At 37.8% G+C, this 23131-nt stretch overlaps 1 protein-coding gene across 1 annotated transcript in view; it reads right to left on the bottom strand.

Annotated features, from left to right (window-relative positions):
- Nucleotides 1-237: 237 nt before the first annotated feature.
- APPBP2 (amyloid beta precursor protein binding protein 2) overlaps nucleotides 238-23131 on the bottom strand; it is a 39384-nt gene continuing 16490 nt past the window's right edge. Inside the window, exons 5-13 of the mRNA XM_054008061.1 lie at nucleotides 15563-15731; nucleotides 13738-13827; nucleotides 12347-12414; nucleotides 12165-12270; nucleotides 11124-11248; nucleotides 10784-10869; nucleotides 7937-8127; nucleotides 7315-7480; nucleotides 238-6443 (exon numbers count right to left, since the gene is read on the bottom strand). Coding sequence (XP_053864036.1) covers nucleotides 6190-6443; nucleotides 7315-7480; nucleotides 7937-8127; nucleotides 10784-10869; nucleotides 11124-11248; nucleotides 12165-12270; nucleotides 12347-12414; nucleotides 13738-13827; nucleotides 15563-15731 — 1255 coding nt within the window. The 3' untranslated portion in view covers nucleotides 238-6189. The remainder of the gene's footprint in view (nucleotides 6444-7314; nucleotides 7481-7936; nucleotides 8128-10783; nucleotides 10870-11123; nucleotides 11249-12164; nucleotides 12271-12346; nucleotides 12415-13737; nucleotides 13828-15562; nucleotides 15732-23131) is intronic.

The raw sequence follows: 23131 nt of genomic DNA, 5'->3' as shown, positions 1-23131 counted from the left end.
CCTCCCAAGAAAGAATGATAAGCATTACACTCACTTGTTGGTTGAAACTGTGCTGTAATGCACTCTTCAGCATCACAGAAGGATACTGCATTTTGTTCCATCAGTCGAACTTGCTTAAAAAGGTATGCAATCTGCAAGTTGACTATTCAATTCTACGGGTGTCTATGGGAAAGAGCGGAAAAGAACAGACTTTTTGGAGGGCACAATTATAACTAAATTCAAGGCAAATACTATGAATGCAGGAACACTATATTTATTAGGTCAATAATTCATTTTAGCAATACAATTACAGAATATCACAATGCTGGTTACAAACATACTCAGTATGGTTTGATGGTTACAAATAATGTTGGGCACTGCAGTTTATGTGAAGTAGGATACGAAAGGTTATTGACACAACAAATAGAATGGTGTTCAAAGTCTAGTAATGATCAAGATACGTTCATATAAATTACTGTGGCACTGTAAGTGGGGATTCCGGTTTAAAAGGTGGTCTTTGTTTTAGTATTTTGCTTTAAATAGTTCAAGCAACATCTTTTTAGAATGCTATTAAATTAAAATCCCCTGTAGTACAATAAAGTATAAAAATAGTACTGAACCTGGTAATAGTCAATAAAATGTAGAGTTCATTCACATCATAAGGTAAGAAATAAATGGTAAAGTTTTTGTTACCATGGCAACATTGCTTCCCATAAAGGAATATACATAAAAAGAAAAAAAGAGTTACACGTATGGTACCTGCGACAATTATTTAGTGATCCAACACTTAACTTGTGCACCACAAACCAAGTTTCTAGATATCTCTCTATATATTTATATAGTATATATTTTTCATCTTAAAATTTACTTTTCAAAAGAAAAAAAATGTGCACTTCAACAAATTCACTAAGGCCACTCATGCTATAGATACCTAGGACTGCAATGAAATATTGTTAACAAGACCCTAGAACACGCATCTTGGTATCGGTGAAGGGAAACCTATTTCACTGCCTAAAACACTCCTGAGATTTGGGGACAAAAGCGTTACCAGTGATGTCAAATGCATATATATAGTCCAGATCTCTGGATAAAATCCCTCCTCCGCCCCACAGCAAGAATCCCCAAAAGGCCAAGAAATGAAATGTGCAACAGGCCATTTGCGTCAAACATGAAAATATCCACAACGAACAGAATATTCAGATTTGCAATTAGCACTTGGCCAGCAACACTTTTTTTTTAAAAAAAGTTAACAATAAAATTGTAAGTACAATAAAGTTTCTGCACAGGCAACAGGGTTAGAAACTTTGTTTAGAGACCGATAATAGCAATATCCATCCAACTAACTTTGCTACCATGCTGTAAAGTAAAATCCAGTCAGTTTTAAAATCAAGTAAAGGTTTTGTCAACATAGTCAATCATGTTTTAGGCACGATGCGTTTTCCTTTTTTTTGTAACTCTACTAGTATGTGCGACAATAAAAAGGTAATTAAATAAAATGTGCATTTTTTTGTACCATAAGCAGCAGCATAATGGCACCGTTAGCAAATTATAGACCACAGCATTTTTTAAATTTAATTTTTAAAGTTATGAAAAGAATGTTATTTTCCTAATAAGTTAGAATTCAACAAAAAAACCTTTCAAAATTATTTATCAACAAAACACTTGTGTGCAAAAAAAAAAAAAAAAAAAAAAAAAAAAAGATTAAACAATTGGTATTTATACAACAAAGTAGTGAGTGCATGTAAAGACTTCTATGAAAGAGAAAGGCAGACACTTGTTGGTTGTAAGTAACATCACAAAATAAGTGACCAACCAACTGTTTGGAGCGCAATAGTTACTAGCTATTTTACTTCAAGTAACGGAGGGATACGTGTTTAAACATTTTATTGTGACTTTTTCCCCTTGCCCAGCTTAAAGTAGCCTTTGTTCCTTCCATTCCATAAAAAAAAAAAAAAAAAAAAAACTCCTCCTGAGGTTGGGAAAAAACATCCATTCTTACAGCTGATGGAGATGGTTTCTGATTCTAAGAACCGTGGAACAAAGCATTGAGGAAACTCTGACATCACTTTCTTCCCTTTCTTTAGAAATTGCACTGTTTGCATAAAATAGAAGATACAAATAAAACTGATTCACAAAACCAAAGCCTACAGTCAAACAAATGTTAGAGCTTTAAATTTAGAACCAAAGCTGAGAAATTCGGAGCAAAGACTGAAATTCTGTCCCGGACACTCTTGTGTCAAGGTATTGCAGATGATTAAAAAAAATTACTTACCTGTAAATTTAGTTCTTTGGAAAAAGTATTTCACTGGATTCCCACTCTTGGGTCTCCACTTCAAGCCTAAAATTATGCAGTAACTCCCCAAGGTTGTTGACCCTTTGAGGAACTCGCCAGTGCACTTTGCACAGACCAATTGCCAATGCATCGGCCTTGCCTAGTTGGCTTCATAGTTGGCTGCTTGATGTACAAGGGGCAAAAGTACTCCTAAATTGCAACCCCATACCTACAGTCACAAGAAATTACATACGTTCTAAACAGGGTGAGAGAAAAGCATGAATAGACCTCCTTAATTTTAAAGGTGAATGAAGGGCAATCTACAGATGTGGTATCTTTATCAGATGAAGAATTATAGGGCAAGTAATTTTCTTTGACCATATCTCACACACTAGATTCCCATTTATAGGAGCCTAGAGGCCCCAAAATCGCTCTACTTTTAAAATGAAGTGCCAACAACATGCTGCAACAGGCAGCAGCGGTAAAGGAAAGTCAGGCAATGCATCTAACACCACCAAGTTTTGTGTGTCAAAACACAATAGTCCAACAAACTACACAAGAGGTTAAGACTTCTGTAGTAACGTGAAGGGACAATTCAAGAGAGATCCGGAACAGAAAACTATAGGGGCCAGGAAAGTTTGAGGAACACTAGCTGCGGAATCGCTGCCTTGTTGCAGAATCTAAATCAAGATGCCAAGGTACAGAGCTTAGATCAGGCTGTGTGGTTGTTTTGTAAGCCTCCTGTACTAAGAAGTCTGCAGTTGCCAGCCGCAGCTGTTCTACTCTGCACGTAATATGCTTTGACATTCAGACCTGCTAGGTCATAGTTGTGAGATGCAACCAGATAGTCTGTTAGGGCCCAATTCAGCAATGTACTAAAACATTCAAGTAGTTTTATTAAATTGGGAGTTCCCATGGGCTTAAAGTCATGTTTCTCTAGGCCACATAGCCAGCTGGCAGAAGAAAAAAATTCTGGGTAACTTTTAGGGTTTCAAGTTCACTAGATAAAACCCCACAAGCACTACAGAATATAGGAGTTGCTTCAACAGCACATGCATCTCCATCTGAGTGATCACATAATGCACCTGTTGCACTGGCTGAAATATAGCCAATGTGCACTGGAAAGCAAAAAAAAGTTCTTGGTCAAAAAAGAATTGAAATGTTTTGTTAGGTGATCGGGAAAAAAAAAAAGACGTTACTTTACAGAACTGCGTTGTGCTCTCCCAACTTCCCAGTTGCCAACCCGTTCAGAGAAAAAGAGAAGGTGGGTACTTTACAACACTAATAAGACACTATCCATGCTCCTTAAGAGTCTATAATCTAAGTTTTAGGCGTAATGTAACAAGGGAAGACAAGAGTCCCTGAAGCAAAATTAAGTTAATCAGGAAAGGAGCTGGAATGATACTAGAAGTGTCGCATTTTTTGGAAACTGTTGTTGACCAGTTAGAAAGGAACTGATGATGGAACAATAAAGGAGCCTGAGAAAGTGGCAAAGGTGAGTACACAGGACATCTACCAGTATCTCAGGATAAAAAACAAAACCTTGAGAACTTGGGGAGTTCCCTCTTAGTTACAACCTAGAAGCAGAGACCCAAGATTAGGAATCCAGAGCATATGGAATCTGCAGAGAATGTAAGATTACTTACTAGTTTGAGGCTTGTAGGTACTTCTGCAATACATAAATCACTAGTTTTGTTTCGGACAGAATTTTAAGCTTTTTTCCCTGATTTTCTGAGGTTTAAAATAAAAGAAAGGGTATTATTTTAAATAGGATTAAAGTGACTATTTAAAAAGTTTAAAAAAATGAGAACAAGCTCTCATAACAATGTATCAATTTTAATGCATATTATTTACCTGATCATCTATAATTATTCCTAAAGTGTAAACAAATATTTAGGGACTTAAATATTTATTTAGCTGCAATTTATCTCACAAATGTGTTTGGGGACATTAAAGAGTAATTTTCACTTGAACAAAAATTACTATAGAGAATCTAATACAGTTTAAGATTACATATAAAATTATGAAAAGTTGGCTTTTGATAGACTGCAATACATCATTAAAAGCTGTTGAAGTCTTAATGCTACTAGTTATTCTACTGGTGTGCATATGCCATCCCTTATTTTTAATGAAAGAATCACAACTACACTAGCACTAAAGCCACATTTCCAAATTAAGTAACTAATTTTTTAACTTGGTGTTACTCCCCCTCAAAAGATACTTGAAGGCACTAGTTTACAAACTATTGGCCTGCAACTTTTCAGTTTAGAACCAAAGCCATTATTAAAATTATAGGAATTCAAATAAGTGTCTGAAATCACTACCTTCTATTTTTTTGTATTCCGCACTCTTATAATCTGAAGACAAAGAAAACCTTCGTAACAAATAAAAAAAATTCACTCCAAGTACTGTAGGAACCTTGTTTGCCATGCTTCAACCTGGACTGAATTTTCACAGCCAAATTATAAACCCCTGAAAATAGGGGGGAAAACTGACAGACCCTTAACTATAGAGGCACTGTTTGTGCCACTATAATAAGAATTGAGGTAAAAGCAATGACTTATTTCTAGTTTGCTATGCTATGTAGATTTTTCAAATTTTGAATATTACCTCAACATTAAAACAGACTTGGTTCAATAAACAAAACAAAAAACGCAAAACAAAAATTAAGACAAGCTAGTGAGATAGGCATCGTTAAGAGATCTTTACATCTAACTGATGCTTTTTAAATTAATATAGAGGAATCAGTTTCTGGTTGTACTATTGTTTAATGTAGAAATGAAGCATCACAAAAAAGACCTGTTGTGCTTTTTTGGCATTTTCCACTAACCCCTGCAAACTGTACAATAAGTTGTGATCTTCAGAAACATAAACTTGAACTGGATTGTAATACAAAACTATTAGTCAGTATAAACAAGTTACTGCCTCAATTATTAGACTAAGCCCATTTAAAAAGGAAAAGAATGGCTGCAGCAAATAGTTAAGCATTTCTAGTTTTTGTTTATGGCATTGACATTTTAATATCGGTATAAGCTTACTAGTTGAAAACATGCCATCGCAACTGCTAAAGGACGTTCAATTCCTAGTTTTGTATCTATCACATGAATATATTTTTGTATTATCACTGATCGTACATCTAAATGAAATATTTCTACTGTAAAAGTGAATGCAGGGGCAGAAATATTAAATTAAAGCCACTGGTCCAAAGACTCTTTTCTAGACAGGCTGGTCCACTTTTGATTCTCCTGGTCCTTTTATGGAAAATTATTATAGCTCTTGTACTGTACCAAAGGAAATTTGGATTGCTGGTCTACTGGAGCTTCTATCACTTACAGATGAACGCTGGTCCAATTCAGATGATTAAAAAACACACGGCAGTTACTTCCATAACAAACTAGCGTGGTTTACAACACACACATTTCTTTCTGGAGTGGTTCTTTGCCACTTTTCTTCATAAGGCAGCAAACAAAGCTAGGGCATTTCCTCTTTAGTTAATATTTATCATTAGCTCTGCTATAATGCATAAAGTATAAACACCTTTTTCATTTCTTACAATAGAATATTTATTACTTCTACTTGTTGGAAGAATTTTCTTGCTGAAACCTTCCTTTCATAATAAGAATGCAACTCTTTTAACTCTTAAACAGTTTTATTTAAGTTTATTTGCAGATTTCCTGCAAAGTAGCTTCTTTTGCAGAAGAAGGGGGAGGGGATCCTCGTGTTTGGTATTCAAATTCAATAAGCCAAACTAAACATGCCATACACATGCTGATAAGAACTTAACTCGTATTCATCTGTATGGGCACTCTTCAATGGACTGGACCAGTGTTTCAATGCAAATTCCAGCCCCCAGAAAACTACATGGTTTAGATTTCACAGTATGACTTTCCCTTGTAATCTTGGGGGAAAAAACTTAATTGGTTAATTGACCAAGTTCTCTAGCTATTCTGTCCATCAATGTTCTGCGACATCAGAAAAGACTGGACTACTTCTTCAGTGGATTGAGGGCTGGTGCTTACATCCTCCAGAGCATCTGTAACTGAGAACTGCCGATCCCGCAATCGGTTCCAACTGGCCAAAATATTGTGGTATTCAAATACTTTCTCATAATTGCCAATGGAATTGTACAGTTTAATGAGACCTCTGTAATCATATTCTAGTCCACTGTAACCTTCGCCAAAAAGCTTCTTTCCTAAAGAAATCCAAAAGAAAACAAAAATTGAAGAACACGATAATTTAACCACGTTTAATTCCTCATCTCTCAGGCCAGTTTGCCTTTGATAACATGAACCGCATAGTCATCTTTTTGTTCGCAGGAGTCAAATTTAGTACTTAATAAAAGGAGCGCAATGCGTAAGTTTCTCTGTGACTACTCCCCCATGCATTTCCGCCCTTTTACTTTAATACCCTACTAAATTTCTGGGGCAATCTCAACCAGATTTCAACTGTGATCGTAACCCAACATGAAAAGAGGAAGTCTACAGAGGAGCGTCTCATGCCATGTATTCACCTTGCCTCACCCCAATGAATTATGAGCACTAACTGAACTACTTTAGAAGACTGGTAAATCTGACATTATGAATTGAATGTTTCCTTGGGCAAAATTCACTGCAAGTGGTAGATGAGCCAGGAAGGAGGATGCAAGCCTCATCATAAAAGGGCTGCTGGATATATTGGTTTTCCATTTCTTTGAAGCTCTGGCTACAATTCATGCTTCAAACCATGATTAAAATGAACCTCTAGGTAACAGTCCAAAAAGTTAAACTCCAAGATAATTAATTCAACTTTCTAAAACAGGCACTTTCCTAAACGTTTCAAGAGTCAATTAGTTTAAAACTAAAAGTTACTGTTTTGTAGCTACTGGTGACTGGGTTCTCATGGAACACTAACATATATTTTTTGCAGTTCAAGGGTAAGCACCATAGTTGGACTGAATCCACATATAAGTTATGCAAATGTATTGCATTAACCTTCCTTTATTCATTTATACTTTTATTAACAAAGACCATTGTTTTCTCTATCGTCACTGCTCAGTACAATAATTTGTTCTAAAAATTACACACCGATTGCTATTGATCTCAGATAAAGCTTTTCTGCATTTTCATATTGATTCATGTCATAGTTATAGAGAGAAGCTAGATGTCCCACTGATAGGGCGACTTCATAATCTTCTTGACCAAGAAGCTGCTCCTTAATCTGAATTGCTTTGATGTGCATTTCTTCCGCTTCCTGAAAGATCCAAAACCACATAAATAAGCCAGTACAGACATTACACCCTCCCACAAAAACAAAAAGACAAAGATTCCAATACATCACACATAAAAAGAAGTGGTGTAATTGACAGCTAATCTAGAGGATTCCATAACACTCATTCTACAAAAGGCTTGAAATGCAGTAGAGTCTGGTACTCATGATCTCCAGACTCTGACACTTACTTGCTGTGTAAGAAAGTAGTTTTTGTTAGTATCTGTACAATCCTTTGGAGAGGTGAAGTATTAGGAAATTTTTCCATCTCGGAAGGTAGCACCCATGGGTACAGTCAGGTTAAAACAATCAGAAGAGCATTAAAAAATGGTAATCCCCATCTATTACAATGGAATTGATAACTTGTGCTGCCTTTAGAGCTACTTCTGTAATAGCTACTTTGTTTTTTAATTGGGAAATTTAATAGCCATCTGGTCTTACCTTAAATTTTCTCATTGACTGATAAAGTCTGCCCAGGTTGCCATAGTGTTTTGCTGTCTGTACGTTGAATTCCCCAAAGGCTTTTTTAGCTAACTGGAGTGAAGATAGGTGCAAATCGTGAGCTTCTTGAAGTAACCGCTGCTCAGTTTCCTTATTGTGACAGTCAATAGCAATCTCCTCCAGGATAAGTGCTGAATATGGAAGAGAAAAAAATCATGCTAGTGTGTTCTAGATACACAGAGATGTCAGCAACAGAAAGAAGAATCCCATGCAGTTATATTCACAAACCACCACCACATACGATTGAAGAGACTTTTAGTCAGGCTTTGTGTTCCCTGTTCATTGTTTCCCATTAAGACCTACGCTGGATTTTATATCCGTTACCTTTTCAAGTCCATGTGAAACTCAGCTGAGGATTTATATTTTCAGTAATTTTTACAAGGGCTTATTCATACTTTACAAATATATCTTTGTGCTATAGACAGCATTTGAAATAGGTTTTAGCCTCCCCTGTCAAAACCAATACTTCAAAGCAAACTGCATGGGAAGAAAAAAGTAGTTTAGGTGTTATAAGGAATACTGTATACAAAGACTCTTGTTTCCAGCAGTTCTTCAGTTATGGAAACCCCAGCAAATTAAGACTTCATAGAGTTTGGGCCCATACCATTAAGCCAGTTCACATATGGTAATGAATATTTGTACGTGTTAGAAAGGACAGAAGAACTGGAATGGAGAGAGGAAGGCAATAGCTACAGGAAAGCACTACTAGAACTTATACTACTATAGAACTAGTTGGTTTCTTTTATTACCTAAGAGTTGTGCAATGCAACTTTCTGATAATGTTCTTGATCCCTTCAAAGGCCGTAGGTCAAGCTAACCTATTCCTCAAGCCTCAGGCATAGCTTTCTACTAAGCCAGAGGTGGGCAACCTATGGCCCGCAGGCCACATCCGGCCCGCAGGCCCCTCCTGCCCGGCCCCTGAGCACCTGCTCTGGGAGGCTAGCCCCCGGCCCCTCCCCTGCTGTTCCTCCTCCCCCGTAGCTTCAGCTCGCTCGCAATGCTCTGGGCGGCAGGGCTGCGAGCTCCTGGGGCAGCGCAGCTAAAGAGCCGCAGCCTGCCCCGGTGCTATGAGCTGCACGGTGGCGCAGCCAGCTCCAGCCGGGCGGCGCGGCTGCCTGTCCTGGTGCTCTGGGCAGTGCAGCTGTAGCACCGCCAGCCACCAATGCTCCAGGCAGTGCAGTAAGGGGGCAGGGAGCAGAGGGGGTTGGATAGAGGGCAAGGGAATTTGGGGTGGTGGTCGGGGATGTGGATAGGGATCGGGGCAGTCAGAGGGTGGAGGGGGTTGAATGGGGGCAGTCAGGAAGGAGAGGGGGGTTTGGATGGGGTGGTGGGGGGCAGTCAGGGGCAGGGATTCTGGGGCTGGTCAGGGGACAGGGAGAAGGGGTGGTTGGATGGGGCAGGGGTCCCCGAGGGGCCATCAGGAATGAGAGGAGGGGTTGGATGGGGCGGCAGGGGGCAGTAAGGGAGAAGGGGTGGTTGAATGGGGATTCATCTGCAGTGCTCCCCACCCAGGAAGTGAAGCCCGTTTTTTTTTTTTTTTTTTTTTTTTTTTTGGGGTGGGGGGGGTTAAAAAGTACCTCATCCAATAAGACAGTATTATTTTCAGGCTCAAAACTTCTGCAGCCAGGAGACTATTTCATATATTTGCTAGGAAAAACACCAACAGCCTCTCACATTGTGCATATATTATAAGCTCCTCTTGGACTCCTGACATTCATCTTCGATTTTCACTCTTACATCCCTACCTCCCAGATTGTGCATCACTCCTGTGGATACCTCCATTCTACCCTCACATGCCTTCCCTTCAGCAACTACAGGGGTTGGTTACACTGACTAATAAGACAGCAATATTAAGGAAAAGTATTAAAATAAATTAATGTTAATGCTATTGTCACAGCAGTAGGTTACATCTTCCATATTATTGATGAAGTTTATTTTGTCTCCCTGACTGTAAGACATAACATTTATTAGTACAGAATCTTCTCATCATTTGAAGTTGCCACTGCTCTAAATTTTTCCTGATCGCGTCACAGTTTGGTTCTGTCTTCCCATGTATTTGCTGCCATCTGCAAATTTGATCACAGTTGCATTTACAACAAAAACCATCTGGGAAAGTAATGAAGCAGCTGTGCAAAAGGCAGAGAAATACTTACTTTTTTGCTTGAGTTAGTCAAAAGAAGCCTCTAGACATCAAATGAGAGCTCTGAACTGGGCTGCACCTAGTAAGAACCATCACTGCTTGAAGACTGACAGTCACTATGTGACAAAAATCTGCTCCAGAGACCAATTGAAGTACTTAGTACACCACCAGTGGTATGCATACCACATTTTGAGAACCACTGCCCTAAAACTAAATTCTTTGTCGAAACAAGTAAGATGAAACGCTGCTAGGAGGTGGAGGACAAGACCTCCACAGCACTGTCAGGCCAGATAGAGACACATATCAAACCTCTATACAACCTGGCTAACCCACCCTTTAAATCCACACAGAATTTGGCACTGAATTGATGTAGAATTCTAGGGAAGCTATGAGTGTATAAAACAATGGTGAAAACATAAGAAAAATTACCTGCATCTTTACTTTCTAGGAAAGGCTCTTTAAGATACAGTTTTTATTGCCAGACCAATTAATAGAACTGTTAGTTGGTAGTGGGGGCAAAGGGGGGAGGAATATCAGTGTTATACTACCTCTATAGGACAACAGAAATAAAATGCAACTCAATAACTGACGTCCACCTATAAGGCATTAAATTAACAATGCTCCAGTACTGTAACTAAATGGGCTACCTTTAACTCTCTTGGAAGAGGCCAAGAGAAGATGATCTTCAGGAAGAATGTGAGTGATAATGCCAATAGCACGTTCAGCATGGAATCTGAAACAAGTTCAAATACATACATTTTTGAATTAATTTTCTTATTCTCTAAAATTTACTGGTCCAATCATTAGCAAATAAAAAGGGATCTATAAAGTGCGTAGACCCAATTTATACTTTATAAAAATTAGAGATATTTAATTGGTTTCAAGAAGCCCATTTGTAAACTATTTATGAAGTACATTTCTTCCCATTTACTGCACTAAATTAGGGACCAACATTTTCTCACTGCTTAAAACAACCACAGTACTCACAGTGCATTGTCAAATTTTCCAGAACTATACTGGTGAACATAAGAAGAATAAGCCAAGTCTTCATGAGCTGTAGCTACATGGATGTTTTTACCTCCAAACACTGACTGTCGGATATCAAGAGCTGTCTGAAATAGTCACAAGAAAAGCCCCTTATATTGTGAACATTTCTTGAATTTCTATCATGTTTCTAAATCTAAAGAACTACTAGCTCTGTACAGAAAATGCATGTTGAGATGCCATTCTTACTGTGGTTCGGAAATTTATAACTAAAGTGGAAATTCAATTTGTATATCTAAAAGTAAGGATACCTGAAAGACTAAATGCAAAATGTTTATCTAAAAGTATAATTCAAGCTTCCAAAACAGGATAATTACATAAAGCTCTTTGCAAACAGACACCCTAACAAGTTTACTCTCTCTCTTTTTGTTAGGGTAATATAGTAAATGCACCTGCAAGATTAGTTAGTTTGTTTATTTTTAAGGAAAAAAAAAAAATGACTTTCTAGAAATTAACAAGTATTTCTACAACAGAAAAACTTCAACATACTCTGCTTCAAGAACACTTTGCTAGCTTGTCTTAAATTACTGGATTTAGTTTTTCACCAGATTATGCTAAACTGAAATAAATCACTCAAACCAAAATGTGCGCAAATGCACGCTACTTTACCTTTTAATATAGACATGAGCTATTGATTTACTTGAAAAGCAAATAAGTGACCAATACCAAAAAATGCTATATTTGAATATGATCATACCTATTTGACTAGTGACTTCTAGTTCAAAATCTTAGCAAGCCAGAAAAAAAGGGGTGGATGCATCTGTATACATATTCCTACTGCAAAAAGCAAACACTTCAGAATTGAGAAAAAAAAATCTAAGAATTACAATACTGTATACCAAATATTTCTGAAGTATTTAAAAAACACCCCAAAAAACTAAATTCTCAGCTACCCCAGACAGTTGTTACATGAGCTCAAATGGAAATACTTGAATGACTATCAACATTAAAAAGAGAACAAAGACAAAGGACTCTGCAACTTACCTGATAGATTGCAACAGACTGGCATATATTATCTACGTTGAGCAAGTAAAATCCATAGTCTAATAGAGTGTCTGAATATTTTGGGTGTTTGGCTCCAAAATGCTCCCTGGAAAGACAAAAATGTTAACCAGTGGCAGTAATGGAGGACAGTTTGAGACAGTATTTTCAGTCGTGTTACTTACCGTGCTAGATATACTGCATGTTTTATTAACTGTTCAGCTTTCTTAAATTCACGTTTTACAACACAAGCCTAAGACGACAGGAAATAAAGTTTACATGAGACTGTATTTTCAAAGCATGTCTGTTCTAGATATTAACTTATCCACCTACTAGTACCTTCAGTTTCAAAATATTCACCATGATTAAGGCTAAGGTTTTGTCACGGATATTTTTAGTACAAGTCATGGACAGGTCATGGGAAAAAAATAAAAATTCACGGAAGCCGTGATCTGTCCCTAACTTTTACTAAAAATATCCCTGACAAAAGGGGGATCTGCGGATCCCCACACTACTTCAAGCAGGGCAGCTGCAGGGAGATGGGGCTGCCCGCATGAGGCTAGGAGCTCAGGGGGTTCCTCCACAGCAGCCCGGAGTTACCCGCCACCCCTGGCGGCAGGGAGCTGGAGGGTTCCCCCGCTGCTGCCGGCGGCAGGGAGCTTCGGGGCCTGCCAGAGGTGATGGGAGCACCCCACAGCTTCCTGCCCCAGCAGGTGGCAGAGGACCCTGCAGCTCCCGACCACTCAGGCTGAAGTCACGGATTCCATGACTTCCGTGACTAAATTGCAGCCTCAACCATGATTACTAAAGAATTTTGAAGTTAATTCAAGAAAATCTTCCCAGACGCTATTTGCAATTCTAGGGAACTTCTGAGTGGCAGAACAGCAACGGAGTGGGCAGGCAGTCTGTGTCGCCACATATGCCCGCAATTTGCAGCACAAGGAGGCATCGCGTGCAGGTGCAGAACAACGGACACGGCTATTGAAGAACTTCTGGTCCCAGACGCACAAAGTGAATACCCTCAGGAATCAGCACTCGAAACAGAAGAAACTTGCATTTCACCTACTTATGATAAGATAGGGGAGCAAGCTAACTCTCTACATCATCCACTCTACTGCGTGGCATGCTGCGGTGCAGATCTACAGCGCTCGAGTGTGGTGTGCACTAAGTGTCCATGTGGGCCTTGCTGATGTGTACTGCTGACAGTACACTTTTAGTGCACCTCAGGACTATATAAATTACACACCAACATGCCACACAGTAGGTGTATTCACAGACCTGCCTGTAGATAATATTGTTCCTTAAAACAGCTATAACTCAGGTTTTTCAAAGCAGGAAGGTTACAGTGTATAATTTGAAATGATGTGCCAAGTCTTCGCTGATCTAATATTCAAGTAGTTGGTTTTAGGCTCTAAACAGAGGTTGGCAAAGTCACTGGGCAAACAAGATACAATGCCACTGAACTGGAACAGGTTATCCAAGTATTCTATGTGCTTTAAAATATGTTAATGTAATATAAACTTGCCTTGACAGATCTCCTTTGTAACTATGCTACAAATCTGAAAGTTAAATTCACCTTTGAAGCTTGTCTTAAGACATCCACCACTACTTTTACTGGCAAGCCAACTTTGATCTCCTTCATAGCTTCTATACACCACTTGTAAGCCTGCGGAATAAAAAGGTATTAACATAATAAACTTCGAACTCAACTATGCTGTAACATTAAGGAAATATAACTTGATCCTCATAATAAAAAAGACTGACTTTTTATAGCACCTTTTGATTTAGGAATTAAATTGCTTTAAAGCCTGAATTCCGGAATATTTCTCATTTTACAGCCAGGAAAAAAAAAAAAGACAGAGGGATTAAATGACTTCCTTGAATTCATATAAAGAGTCAGTTAACAGAGTCAGGAACAGGACTCAGAACCCTTGGAGGCTGTACAGTCCTGTACACTGTATCATGGCCCTGTACCGTTCTCTAAATAGACTCTCTTTTTAGCAGGAAAAGGAGCAAATACATTCATGTTTGGTTCTACTTAGAAAGCCCAACTACAAATGTTTACTTAATTATACTTGGATAAATTTATTCATCGATTAATTCTTAAAGTGTTTTCTAACATTTCAATTTGAAAAATCTTAGGTAAGTCTAATTTAATTTTTCACTTTCTAGATAATGTTATTCTGCAGTAACATTACAAAGCATTATCTTGTTCAGGCAAGAGGAAAATGGTAATTTTTTATTGTTACTTTATGTTTACAATACACATAATATTAGGACTTTCTGGTCAGGTTTAAAATATTTGGGAACTGAAAACAGGCACAGTTTAATACAGTTTTACTGAAATCAGATTAAAACATAATGGCTGCAACAAAATACTCAGCTTGTTCTGCTATTCTCATCCATAAGCTCACAGCATTTTTTTGCAATATACAGTAGAACCTCAGAGTTATGAGCACCTTGGGATTGGATGTTGTTTGTCACTCTAAAATGTTCGTAACTCTAAACAAAACGTTGTGGTTGTTCTTTCAAAAGTTCACGACTGAACACTGACTTAATACAGCTTTGAAACTTTACTATGCAGAAGAAAAATGCTGCTTTCCCTTTATTTTTTAAGTAGTTTACATTTAACACAGTACTGTACTGTCTTTGCTTTTTTGTCTTTGCTGCTGCCTGATTGCATACTTCTGGTTCCAAATGAGGTGTGTGGTTGACTGGTCAGTTCATAACTCTGAGGTTCTACTGTAGTTATGTTTAATTATTGTGAAATATGTACCACAAGAAATTACAGGCAAATGTGCAGATATACAGAAATACTAGAATAGCTTTTAAGAACATAAGGAAGAGAAAAAAAAAAACTAATGTAAAATGCTCTCAAATATAAAGATATATATTTAGGGAGTTTCTTCATTATGTTTATGTATTTCGTAAAGCCAAGTCATTTTAATTATTTGGAGCAACCATTTTTTAAATTGTATAAAACAGCATGACAGTTACCAGTACTCCTGGGTTCTGCAACCCATCTGTAGTTCAGGCAAGGCTTTGATAAAACAATGGGAGTTTTACTTTACCAACTAAAGTAACATTGGTCCCCTTGTGGTTCGTGTTAATTGATAAAAAGTATATTATCCGAGAATCTAATATGTATCAGTGCCCACTACCATACCAAGTACTGTTCTAACATAGTCTATCGCAAATAGCAAAGGAAATACAAAAAAACCTCAGTAAACAAAATATTTTTCTGTTAATCTCTCTCTCTCACACACACACACACACACACCCCCTTGTTTGTTCAGAAATCTTTGTCAGAAAACCATCCCAGACTACCCACAGAGTCAGTGACAGGGAATCATAACAGGGTTAATGAGAACTCCCCTAAAGAAAAAAACACCACCACTCACCTCATCATAGTGGCTCTTTGCAAAGAGCAGTGCACACAACTCCCCATAAAGTGCTGCTTTGTTTGCCTTTTGACCATGTTTTGCAAGTTTGTCCATATAAGACTGAGCTTGTTTGAATGTTTCTTCTCCCAAGTGATATTTGCAGTTGCCATTTCGAACATGCAGCAATCTGAGGAAAATATATTAAAATGGTCTTGGAACAGTTTATACTATTTCTAAATAGCTTTCCACAATTGACTTCAATGTACAGCAGTATCAAAGATCTGTAATCTGATAGCCTAAATTATACCAGGGTTGGGCTATTGTCACCTCACAAAATTATGCTTTCTTTGAATCCAGGGCTGCCGAAGAAATATCAGATAGTGGTGCTCTGTAATGCCCTTTTCTGTTGACTCTTACAAAACAATTTTTACTGTTTGTATGTCTTAGATATAACAACAAACGGTTCAGACATTCTTAAAACATTCAAACAATTGGGCTTTTTTTTGGTAACCTTAATAAAATCTATTCGGCCCTACACTGATACAACTATCTCCAACATCACAGTTCTATGGTGAAGTAAAAACTATTTGTTAATTTGCTTTGCCTCTCCACATCCAAAACCTCTCCACACTCTCTACAAATGTATCCAATCCTTATTTTAAACAGCACTGTAACTCTTAAACATACACATGGAAGTTATTCTACAAAAGGCTTACATCACATCCCTGATGTATGTGAAACCATATTAATTTGAAAGATAAATTCCCTATTTGTAAAGGCAGGGATGATAATGTTGTTTGGTCTTGATCTAAGCTGTGTGTGAAACATGCCCACAACAGCGCACTGCTGCCTTTGAGCGCATATTGTAGTAGTGATGATAATCTTCACTATACTGGAAGAAGTCTCTTCTAGCTCAGATAGACAAAAGAATAACTTATCCTTAATTGCTATGATCATAGTCGCTCTAGAAATACATTAGCTAAGTAGATAATGCTTTGTATTCCAAATATTACTAAGTGTTTCCAGGTAAGCATGTATATGAGTTTGGAGAAGTTAGGTTAACAGTGGAAGCTACTGAAAAGTACAGAGTTACATAGGACCCTATATTTATTTGGTAGAAAAATTCTCTAAAGAGTTTAAATGTATTTACAGCAAAAAATCTATCTAGTAATGTAAATTCTGAACTCTTACTCTCTAAGTAAGTTGGGAGGTGGAAAAATTATGTAACTGTTTGTCCTGCCTGACCAGCAATTGTTACTAAATGGCTATCGATGCAGCTAACTTCAAGTTTACAGTTTGTTCTCAATGGCTATGGGGAGTGAATAGCTAAGTGCCTGCAAGAGTTCTAAATGAGGGAAGAGAAACAGTGGTTTCAATGTTTAGCCATTTTGTACGATAGCATTCATCATCCTAAATCACCCACAGATAACCCTGGAGCACCCACCCATTAGGGACAGATGCAACAGGGGAGAAAAAAGGCCTGGGTGACCCATAAAAAACAGAACTGAAACACAGGTTTTTCCTTATCTGCCATTCTAGCCCTGGTACATTTCAATCTACAGGATTAACAATGGCTTCTGGAGATGGAGCTACCACCTGCAGACAACAAATGCAGCAGGGTTGAGGTCTGCTCTCTCTTTGTGTAAGCTAACAACAATTCCTCGAATCATCTATTTAAAATACACACAAAAGGTTTCTGTAAGTTTAAATTGATGTTTATTCACCTTTTTATACATTCGAGATGTGTGTCTTGTGTCATATTCCAAGCCTAAAGGCAGAAATGTTTCCTTATCCAATCACAGGCTAAGAAAAGAGACAACTGTGCTTCCTCAGCTACAGATGCCTGCTTTTTAGAACATGTGATGAGTATTTCCTTTGCACATCCTGAAAATCTGTTATTAGGAAAGGGGCAATATATTTTGACAGGTACTGAGAAAATAGAGCAAATCAGGAGGATGACCTACCGTAGGAAATACAAGCAAACATTGAAGTGAAGTGGAGCAGAAAGATAACATACTGAAAACAGGGTCTGATCTTTTAAAAATAATGTGATCTGTCAATCAACTGCCCTGCAGCCACATAGCACACGCTTTGGATGGGTACAGCTCCACTGCAGTGAGACGCCCGCGGCTGGCCTCTGCCGGCTGCCTCAGGCTCCTGGGGTGCGGGACAAGGGACTGTTTAATTGCCGTGTAGATGTTTGAGCTTTCCCAGAACCCAGGCTCAAGCCTGAGCCCAAGCATCTGCACGGCAATTAAACAGCTCCTTAGCCTGAGCCCTGCAAGCCCGACTCGGCAGCTTTTTAACTGCAGTGTAGATGCATCCTATGAGGTTATGGTGGATTTTCTCATAGTCCATGCAGGGGAAAAAAGGGGAAGGATGAAGCTTTTGTCTGGATCCTCCTCCTCCTCTAAATCCAAGGTTCTGTGATCATTAGATAGAGGATTTTAAAGTTATTGCTTTAACGCCTCCTGCAACAGCAATGTAATACAGCCAAATGCACCCTATAAATGCAGGCAGCCAGCACAGCTTCTCCCTATAAACGATTCACCCTATTGAAATGCAGCATGGTAAATTCTAACACTAATTCCAGACAAAGAAATGTATTTAAAATTTTCATAATAGAGCCCAAGCACAAGGCAGGTGTATTCCAACCATATGAACGGCTACAAAGAAAGAACAAGCCTTACAAAGAGATACCAACTTTCCAGCTAACTGCTAGATATTTACAAAATGACAACAAAGCTAAAGAATAGAAAATGTGATACAGAATAAGGAACACTGACTGTATAAAAACCTTCACATGGAACAGGGTGGCAACAAACCTAGCAGCAAAATGGAAGCTGTGCAACAAGTAGATAATGAATCAAAGCATCTGAAGTAAGCACACTGCACACTACCCAACTTTTATCACCAAGTGTAACAGGAAAACCCACGTATAAGGGCTGATCTATATACACACTTGCAAGAATATAACAAAAGATGGGAATTAAAAACAATTTATTTTGGATGCTAGTCTCCCAGTAGACACTTATTTCAGAATGAAAGTGACTAGAGACTATTTAGCTACAGTAAACCAAACTCAAAATGAAAGATGTAGAACTCCTAGAAATTATGCATATTAACTCTGCTTAATTTAAACAGTAACCTCCTATAGTACCTTTCAAAGAGCTTGAGTGTTTGCATAAGATTTGTGAAACTACTCATTTTTTTACATCTCCCAGCTCTCCCCATCAGAACTTCAGTATCCGTAAGTGCTAAAATTAAACTATTTGCAGTCCCCCCCTAAAACCTGTCTCTTGATCCAATAAAAGGTATTACCTTCCCTACCTTGGTCTCTTTAAGACTAAGTTACTCTGTAACGAAGGCATAGAAAAACATTTATTGAATTTAACATTTAGTTTAGGAAAATCAAAGTTCAGATAAAATAAAGTAAAACTCATCCTGAAGGCAGGTGAATTTAGCAAGAAAACTAGGCAGATATTAAAAATATCATCAGAATGTTGTATTGCATATACAGAAATATATGTGTGCACTTCCTACTATAAGCAATAATGAACTATAATCAATTATTAGAACAAGGAAGAAAATGCAACTTTGCACCACTGAATCAGTACATTAGATTAACAGTCCACAACAGACTGCTGCAGGAAGGACACTGCAGTAACACAGTCCTCAATCTGGCAATGTCACCTTATGCATCAGCAAGGCACAAAGCCAGCTAAAGGAAAAATAAAAACCTTCCTTAAAAAAAAAAAAAAAAAAAAAAAGTTATCCAAAATGAGATGGGAATCTTACAGGCTAATAATTTCAGTTGATCCAGCGTTACAATGTTGTTACCACATGTACCATGCAACCTAATCAGATGTGAGTATTTGCTCAGGTAAACATAATAATTAAGGAATATGATGCACAAATAGCAAAGTCAATTAATTTTGAAAAGTTACTGGGGTCGTGTGCGCATAATATACTGCAAGGCACGATGTTCCAAGAACTTAAAAGTTTCTGTTCTGATATGTCATCAGGTTCTGAGAGCCACTACAGGACAAGAAAACACTTTAAATCTGGAGTCACATGATCTGCTGCGGTGAGTCAACTTCTGTTAGTGCATCTAAACCAGTGTCTGGCAACAGGCAATAACCAATAATCTGGAGGCTTCAGTCAAAGGTAATAAATCCCTTTAATATACCAGCTGGGTTTTGTAATTTGATCTAATTGTGTGCGAGTGTGTGTAAATCCCTACCAAAAGCCTGGGATTTTTAGAAGATCAAGTACAGAACTAGAATAAGACGCCTTAGGACATTTGAGAGTATCTCTGAAGCTTATATTAGTGACCTTTTGAATGTCTGGCTTACTAGACACTTAAGAATAGTCTGATTTTATTTGACAAAATATTTTTTTTTTTTTTAAAGAAAAACAACAACATTACCTGTGCATGCACACACCCCTTTTTTGGAAATGTAGACACCAGTAAGTACTAGCAGATAAAAGTGAAATAGTTACTGCAATTGGAAGACTTAGCAGGAGATTGAACCAAAGAAGAGGAAATGGGAGATCCAGACCAACTGGCTATGCTATGTAGTTTAGCATATAATATATATGTTTCTTTTGGTTTGTTTCCTTGCAGGTGAGAGAATAAGAAAGCGTGTGTCGTAGCAATAAATAAATAAAATGTTTTCTGTGCATTGTTCATGGTAATTTACTACAGCCAGTGCCATTAGTTCTAATATATGTGGTAAGCAAATTCCACACACTACTTCAAAGTAATGCAAGACCATATTCCTTGAATATTTTTAAACATAATGCTATTTATAATATCCTGTGTAAAAAGCCCAAACTTTAAAACCAGTTCCAACTGGACTCTAGATACTTTATTTAGATTCCCTTTTTGTTCCTTACTTAGGTGCGTAGGCTTAAGTTCCTCAGTTTTATCTACATTTTTCAGCTTTAATCTTTCCCAGCAACTTCATTAGAGCTGTTGTCCCAAAGCAGGTATCGCTGGCTGTCCTAGATAACAGGCCAGTAGTCTCTGTTTTCTGTCACAAAAACACGTTCAGCTGCTAACTCTCTTGCTGAGTAATGAGGCAAATAGCTGGAAAAATATGGACCTGAGAGCCTTCAACCTCAGTGTAACAGAATAATCTCTCCCAGTATATGTCAGATCTTCCCCCCCCCAAAAAATAAAAATAAAAAATGAAAAATCCAACACCAGAATTACAAGAAGTACCATTGTAAGATGTGTTCACAAACTAGAAATAGGAACCTGACCATCAACATGCCCGTCTCAGTGAGTAAATATATTTTATTGCCTCTTTCCCTTTCCTCCCCATACCCACATGTCTCTCTCCCTAACTTGTGTAATGTTTGCATTGTTTGCTCTTTAGGGTGGTGACCACATTTGTACTTATTAACTTGCTTATGACATTTCTAGGTGCTCAAAAAAAAATAAGTAACAGTTTTTCTCAAGACACTAGTGAGGAGTTCAGAGCATCTTTCTATTTTAATGCAATTGTATTTTTACAGAGTATTCATGTCTGTGTCTTCCTTACACGTCCTCCCTGACTACCAAGGATTATGAATTTTGCAGCCACGTTTCTGTAGTTTGAAATTATTTGCTTCTTATGTTCAGAACAAATTAAGTTTAGAAGGTTCCAGAGTCTGTGTGTACCTTCTCACAGAGATTTGTTGCTAAACCTTTCCTTTTGAGACCGAACAAGATAGTGCCCACTGTCTCCAATGAGAATTAGATACGGATGCTGGGAAAAACAGCAAAAATTTGTTCTATATTTAAACATATTTGACTTCCTTGAAAACCTTTTGTAGGCAGAATACGGCAATTAGATTTAACAAGTTAAAACTTGGTAAAAAACAGCCTTATGATCATAGAGTTTGCAAAGAACGAAGCTACATACTCTTTTGTGAGGCTTTACTCCCCTAGGATTAGTCTTTGAATTATTTCATTTGCTCAGGTTCACCAAGAACGCCCTGCCTATAGTAATTTTGCAGTGAACTGTGAGGGTCAATTGCAAAAAGCGGTGTACAAGTAATCTTATATTTAAAGTGCAGGAAAGGTGAAGTAACTAGTGTCATGTTATTAAAAACTGGCACAGATTATATTCTAAAATTTTCAGACTACCAGGAGCCACTTTTAGGAGACTGGTGTCAAATTTGCCTGCAATATACCTGGGGGATCTGAAGGCACGATTTGATTTTGATTAAATTTCCATTTTTAAGAAAATAAAAAAATCCAACTTCTTTCTAATATACAGGCACAGTGGTAAGAGCAGGGAATTCTGCAGTGCAAAGCAATCACATGGTAACACCAACTAATTTACTTAAATGTCTCATGCCTTTGAAGTTGTGTGTAATTATCCTCCTCTCCCCCCCCCCCCCACACCCCAAAAAAAAGGGGGGGGGGATTTTTAGAATTATTTATTGTATATAGCATTTGTAAAAAGGGCTTCTTGGCCTGGCTATTTGATATGTCTGCAATTTGAACTGCCTGAACTATTGTGTTGTTTTATTGTTTGTGGTATGGCTTAACGTAAAGAACTGTTTCCTCTCTTATGCTTCTGATCAAGGGACTTCATACTGAAAGCCAAGGGCCTGACTGCACTACAAGAACCATGGATGTTCCCATGCGATCATAATTAACCAACATGTTTAAGGACATCCATATTGTAATACACGTTTGGATTTTTGTTGCCAACATGAAAAGAAAACATGATTCTATAATTGTGTGGGTTCTGATACAGTTCCCTAATATGGAGAGGCATTTGTTTTGCTGTCAACACAAGCAATAAAAAAAAAAAACAAAACCATGTCCTGGCATACAACTTTGCTAGTACATAGTTATTCTTGCAGCATAGAGAGACTAATTGCATATTCTTTTGCTAGTTTAGTGTTGGCCTTTCAGGACTTCTTGAATTGAAAACTACTGAAGCGGAGTCCTACTGATGAAACATACATCATTTCCTGTGGGCTGTACTGTGCACAGTGTTGTGATACATTATACACTTAATGGTAATACAAATAAACAGGACATATTAAATAATATCTTTGATAATCCTCTAGCTATCTAGAGAAAATTAGTACCTATCTGTTTATTATTTACGGTGAGAACCAAGGACCAAAGAGCTAGTAGGAAAAGAAACTCCTGATTCAAAGGACAGAGCCTCATGGAATTTCCAGCAGATTTTTTTCTGTTTTCCGTAGAATACAATCTTCATTAAAAAACATCCATCCCTTTAAGACCTTTCTGAATATAAACTGATACAATGTTAACTCAGAAATCTAAGTCTACAATGTCAAGTATCAGAGGGGTAGCCGTGTTAGTCTGAATCTGTAAAAAGCAACAGAGGGTCCTGTGGCACCTTTAAGACTAACAAAAGTATTGGAGCATAAGCTTTCGTGGGTGAATGCTCACTTCATCAGACGCAAGACTGATGAAGTGGGTATTCATCCACGAAAGCTTATGCTCCAATACTTTTGTTAGTCTTAAAGGTGCCACAGGACCCTCTGTTGCTAAGTCTACAATGCTAACTTTTCCACTACTGACCATTTTTTAATTAGAAATATCCAGGCAAC

The sequence above is a fragment of the Malaclemys terrapin genome, chromosome 18 (genome assembly GCF_027887155.1).
Source record: "Malaclemys terrapin pileata isolate rMalTer1 chromosome 18, rMalTer1.hap1, whole genome shotgun sequence".
NCBI lineage: Eukaryota > Metazoa > Chordata > Testudines > Emydidae > Malaclemys > Malaclemys terrapin.
Note: the sequence above shows the minus strand (reverse complement) of the source record. Positions and strands in the feature narration are given on the sequence as shown.